We start from the raw sequence: 5,548 nt of genomic DNA, 5'->3' as shown, positions 1-5,548 counted from the left end.
TGGAAGAGTTCGTGCGAGAGGCGAGCGAGACGCGATTCGACGAACCTTTCGCGAATGTCGGAGCTGATGGCTATTTGCTCTATCGCAATTGGAGACAGCGATACGGAATTCCGAAATTTTCGTGGGAGGTGAATCACGTCGTGCATTGTTTCTTTAAATTCGGTTGCCGATTCGAGAACGGAGAGTATTTCGAGGAGAACGAGAGATATTGCGCGTATTGCGCGCGTAGCTCGAGTTTCGCGAAGAGCGTATCGACGCACGTGACGAAAACGGTGTATAGCGAGATGGTGCCCGCTTGCGATCTCGTCGACGAGGTTTTCGACGTGTCGAATAATTGGTGCGCCGGCTGCGAGACGAGAGCTTTGTTCTACATCGAGAATTACGACGAGGAGGAGACGTGGTTTATTTGTAAAAAATCTTGGCGTTCGTTAGACGACGAGTGATGAGATGGAGGCGCGCGATCTTCTCGATAGCGCGCGGGACGTCGCGACGGGGAACGCGTATCGCGCGTGGGCGCGACGGTGCGACGAGTGTCTCGAGTCTCTGCGGGAGAGATGTCGAGGAGAGCGCCGAGGGAGATCGACCGGAGCGATCAATTCTCTTATCGCTCGAATCGTTCGATTAACGGGCGCGAGAGACGATCTGCGTCGACGTTTCGAACGCGTGGGAGGCGGCGTAGAGGAACGCGAGGGATTCTCGTGGTCCGAGATTGAGACGGCTTTCTCTAGACGCGTTTTAACCGGCGCGGTTATTAATTTCGATTATATCGAACCTCGACGATTTCTCGAGGACGCTAGAGATACCGTGCTCGATCGAATACGCGATGTTATGAATGAATATAACGGTGTTAAGGTCAATACCGTATTTGTTGGCGAGTTCGTTTCGGGCGACAAGATCGATGTTAAGACTATTGTCACGAAGAATTATCCGCTTCTACCTCTTTCCGACTCGCGAGAGTGGTACGAAAAGCGAGTGGTCGACGCTACTCTAACCTCGTTGGAAGAATTTCAGGAGCGCGATAGCGGATGGGCGTTATCGCGAATATTCAATTTAACCGTGAACGTGAACAGATACAATCCTATGCACGCGGGATGTCGCGTCAAATTGCCGCGAGAGATCGCGTTGAAGAAAGCGGTGATAAACGTGCAATCTAATGACAATGCGTGTTTCGCATGGGCGGTGGTCGCCGCTCTGTATCCAGCTGAAAAAAACGTGGGTCGGGAATCTTCGTACCCGCATTACACGACGGTGCTGAATCTGAAGGGTGTTAAATTTCCTATGAGTTTGAACAAAATTACTAGATTCGAGCGTATTAACGACATATCTATTAATGTGTATACCGTTCGAGATAAAAAGGAGGGAAAAGACGGTTGTCGCGTTGTTCCTTTGCGTCTCACTGATGATAAAAAGAACAGACACGTTAATCTGTTGTATTTTGACGATATGACGCGACGAGATGACGCGACGCATTTCGCGTGGATTAAGAATTTGTCGCGACTCGTCGGCTCGCAACTGAGCGGTAGACGACATAAATCGCATATATGCGATCGGTGAGTACTAATTAAAAAAATCGTCGCGCGATGTTGATAATGCGCGAGATTTAAAATGTGCGTTATGTCGCAGATGCATGCACTATTTTCGAACGAGCGATAAGTTATCGGCTCACAGCGTGGACTGCGGAAGGATGAACGAGTGCGCTATAGTCCTTCCTACCAAAGACGACAAATGATTAGAGTTTCGTAACTATAGTAGAAAGGAGCGACTTCCATTCGTGGTGTACGCTGATCTCGAATGCGTACTGAAGAAGAAAGAAGAGAGGAGAACGTCGAATACATCTATCGTTCAGCATCACGAAGTTTATAGCGCTGGATATTACGCGCGATGCGCGCTCGATGGCGTTAGCTCTACTTACAGAGCTTATCGCGGTGAAAATTGCGTATTGTGGTTCGTTAGAGAACTGCACGATCTAGCGCTTCGCGCGAAAACTGTTCTCGATATCGATGCTCCTATGACGAATCTTACATCGGATGAATGGGAGAGATTCGTAAACGCGACGTACTGCAGCATATGCGAGAAACCGTTCGAATTGGGAGACGCTCGCGTGCGCGATCACTGTCATCTGACTGGACGGTACAGAGGTCCGGCGCATTCGAATTGTAATTTAAATTATAAGGATACTTACGTAATTCCCGTATTCTTTCACAATTTATCGGGTTACGACGCGCATTTTATCATTAAAGATGTAGCTAACGCTTTTCCCGGTAGCGTGGAAATATTGCCGATAACGAAAGAAACGTATATCTCTTTCACGAAGAACGTCGAAGATGCGTGGGACGAGGGATGGTTCGGAAAACGCTTGAAGTTGCGTTTCGTGGATTCTTTCAAATTTTTAAGCGCGAGTCTCGAGAAATTGGCGTCGTATCTAGACAAAAGCGAATTGAGGATCGCGCGTTCGGAATTTTCCGATCCTAGCGACGCCGATTTCGAGCTTCTCGCGCGAAAGGGTGTATTTCCGTATTTTCTAAGCGTTTTCTTCTGTCTCCATATTTTTTCGAGTATCGTTGCGCTTACACGATTCTGCGCACGACATTAGTGAGCGGATTGTATTCTACCACTCGATCGTGAATAATAAGACAGTAAGCTGTGGTATTAGAGGGGATGAGTATGTCGACGACGTAGATAAATTGTTAGAGACTCGTCTACCGCCGCGCGAGGCTTTTCACAGTTCGCTAACCGGTGACGCGATATCTGAGAACGATTACGCGCGCGCGATAAGAGTCTGGGAGCGATTTCGCGTCGAAACGTTAGGCGATTATAGTGATTTGTATTTAAAGACCGACGTTCTTCTATTGGCCGATGTTTTCGAAAATTTTCGTGACGCGTGTATGAGAAGTTATAATTTAGATCCCGCGTATTATTACACGTTACCGGGATACACATGGGACGCTATGTTGAAGTATACGAGTGTGCGATTCGAATTATTAACCGACATTGATATGGTAATGTTCGTGGAGCGTGGAATACGCGGCGGGCTAAGTCAATGTTCCAACAGATACGCGCGCGCTAATAACAAATATTTACAGTCATACGATTCTTCGGAACCATCGTCGTATCTCATGTACTTCGATATAAATAATTTGTACGGATGGGCGATGTGTCAATCGTTGCCTTACGAAAATTTTCGATGGGTCGATAACGTTACGAGCGTTGACTTAATGTCCGTGACATCGGACTCGCCTATCGGTTATATTCTAGAGGTCGACCTTGCATATCCGTCCGACCTTCCCGATTCTCACGCTGACTTGCCATTCTGCCCGACGCGCGATAAGCCGCCCGGAAAACGAGACGAGAAGCTTCTCGCCACACTGTACGATAAGAACCGTTACGTGATATATTATCGCAATTTGCTGCAATGCGTTCGACACGGATTACGCATTACGAAAATACATAGAATATTGCGATTCGCGCAATCTTCATGGTTGCGCGAATACATCGAACTGAATACACGATTACGAATTAACGCGAAAAACGAGTTTGAGAAAAATCTATACAAATTAATGAATAATGCCGTGTTTGGCAAAACTATGGAAAACGTGCGCAATCATTCGAATGTTCGACTCGTGACTCGATGGGACGGGCGATACGGCGCGGAGGCGATGATCGCGAAGCCGAATTTTCACAGTAGAAGCGTTTTCGCGGAGGATCTCGTAGCTGTAGAATTGCGTAAACTCGAGATTAAGTTCAATAAACCAATTTATGTAGGTATGTGTATTCTCGATATATCTAAAATTCGTTTATACGAATTTCACTACGAGTACATGCTACCATTGTATCGAGATAAGTGTAAAATAATGTACACCGATACGGATAGTCTCATTTATCGCGTCGAGTGCGAGGATATATACGAGAATATGAAGCGCGATATCGACAAGTTCGATACGAGCGATTACGCAATGGACAATGCGTATGGAATGCCTCTCGCTAATAAAAAAATACCCGGTGCGATGAAGGATGAGAACGCTGGCGCGATTATGACCGAATTTATTGGACTTAGAGCGAAAATGTACGCGCTGCGAGTCGCCGGTAAAAGCGATACAAAAAGAATCAAGGATGTTAAGAGCGGCGTTGTCGCGAGAACGATAACGTTTGACGATTACGCGCGCTGTCTTCGACAGGGGATCGAGATGAAGCGCGAGCAGTTTTGTATAAGATCCGAGTTACACGAGATATATACAGTATCGGAATTGAAAATCGCGCTCAGTCCGTACGATGACAAACGATACACGATATCGGGAACTACGGATACGTTACCGTGGGGACATTATAAAATACCGTTGTAGGGAGCGAAAAAATACTATACGTTTCTTAAAACATTTAAACTTTAGTTAGTAGTTTATTTAGTATAAACATATTTTATAAATAATATATTATCATTGTATTTTCGATATAATTCGCGATTGCGTCGAAAAAACATCGATGGACGTTCTACGAATCGTTTCGAAGAACAAATTTGCGCGAATAATATAATTTGAATGTAATTTGAATATAATTTGAATATAATTTATTATAATAGATTTTAATAAAATAATAAAAATTAATCGGTTTTATTTATTAGATTTTAATAAAAAATCGTGAAAATGTTCGATCGGTCTTATATATAATAGGTATTAGATATAAAATCTATTATAAATAAGACTGATCGTACATTTTCACGATCTTTCTATTATGCTCTCGGAAGTGTTTTATATAGAATAATGTGAAAAAGATGTTAATGCGAGTTTTAGCGTTATCATAGTGACGTAATAAAGAATGTATACAAAGCGTGAGAAAGAGTACGTATAAAGTTTGAAAGAGAGAACGCAGGATACGGCGGCCGCGTAGCGGTGCGAGAGAGAACTCGTATAGAACGCGAAAAAATGAACTTTTTGTGTTTTTGCGATATAAAAGTCGTGGAAACCACCATTCTGTCCAAGTCTTGGCAAATCTCGACTCGATTTGACAAATTAAACGTACTACGGATGCGAAAACGACGAAACGCTTTTAAATTTAGATAAATTTTTAATTCACGGCCCACTCGTAGTCATCGACTGTTCTCGACAGAATGAGTCAATTAAAAGCGCCACTGTGGACGTTCGCATAGAGTTCGACTGCAAGGAAAACATCCCCTCTAATACCACAGCTTACTGTCTTATTATTCACGATCGAGTGGTAGAATACAATCCGCTCACTAATGTCGTGCGCAGAATCGTGTAAGCGCAACGATACTCGAAAAAATATGGAGACAGAAGAAAACGCTTAGAAAAATCTAGAAAAAAACACTTCGAGTATCGCTAACAACGACGATGGACACACCGATTTTTGTCGATCTTCAAGGTTTCGTAGTTAACGAAAAATTCGTCCTGAAAGAAGTAGCCGTATTAAGAAATGGTGTAGAATTGACGCATCACATCTTTCGCTCGCCGATGTCGTGGGATTTGCTCACGAGAGCGGAAAAATCGCGAGCGTGTTGGTTGATATCGAATAGTACTCTGCGTTGATACCACTGCTT

General features: G+C 44.3%; 1 protein-coding gene across 1 annotated transcript; it reads left to right on the top strand.

Annotated features, from left to right (window-relative positions):
* Positions 1-447: 447 nt before the first annotated feature.
* Positions 448-4,340, top strand: LOC138944411 (uncharacterized). Its single transcript, XM_070315295.1, has 5 exons — positions 448-1,550; positions 1,750-2,156; positions 2,241-2,514; positions 2,594-3,367; positions 3,683-4,340. The coding sequence occupies exons 1-5, from the start codon at positions 448-450 to the stop codon at positions 4,338-4,340; spliced, it is 3,216 nt and encodes a 1,071-aa protein (XP_070171396.1).
* The last annotated feature ends 1,208 nt before the right edge of the window (positions 4,341-5,548 follow it).

This window comes from Polyergus mexicanus, unplaced genomic scaffold, assembly GCF_030449975.1.
Source record: "Polyergus mexicanus isolate NDT 795.1 unplaced genomic scaffold, iyPolMexi1.0 SCAF_187, whole genome shotgun sequence".
NCBI lineage: Eukaryota > Metazoa > Arthropoda > Insecta > Hymenoptera > Formicidae > Polyergus > Polyergus mexicanus.
The sequence above is the reverse complement of the archived record's forward strand: the minus strand, read 5'-3'. Positions and strand labels throughout refer to the sequence as shown.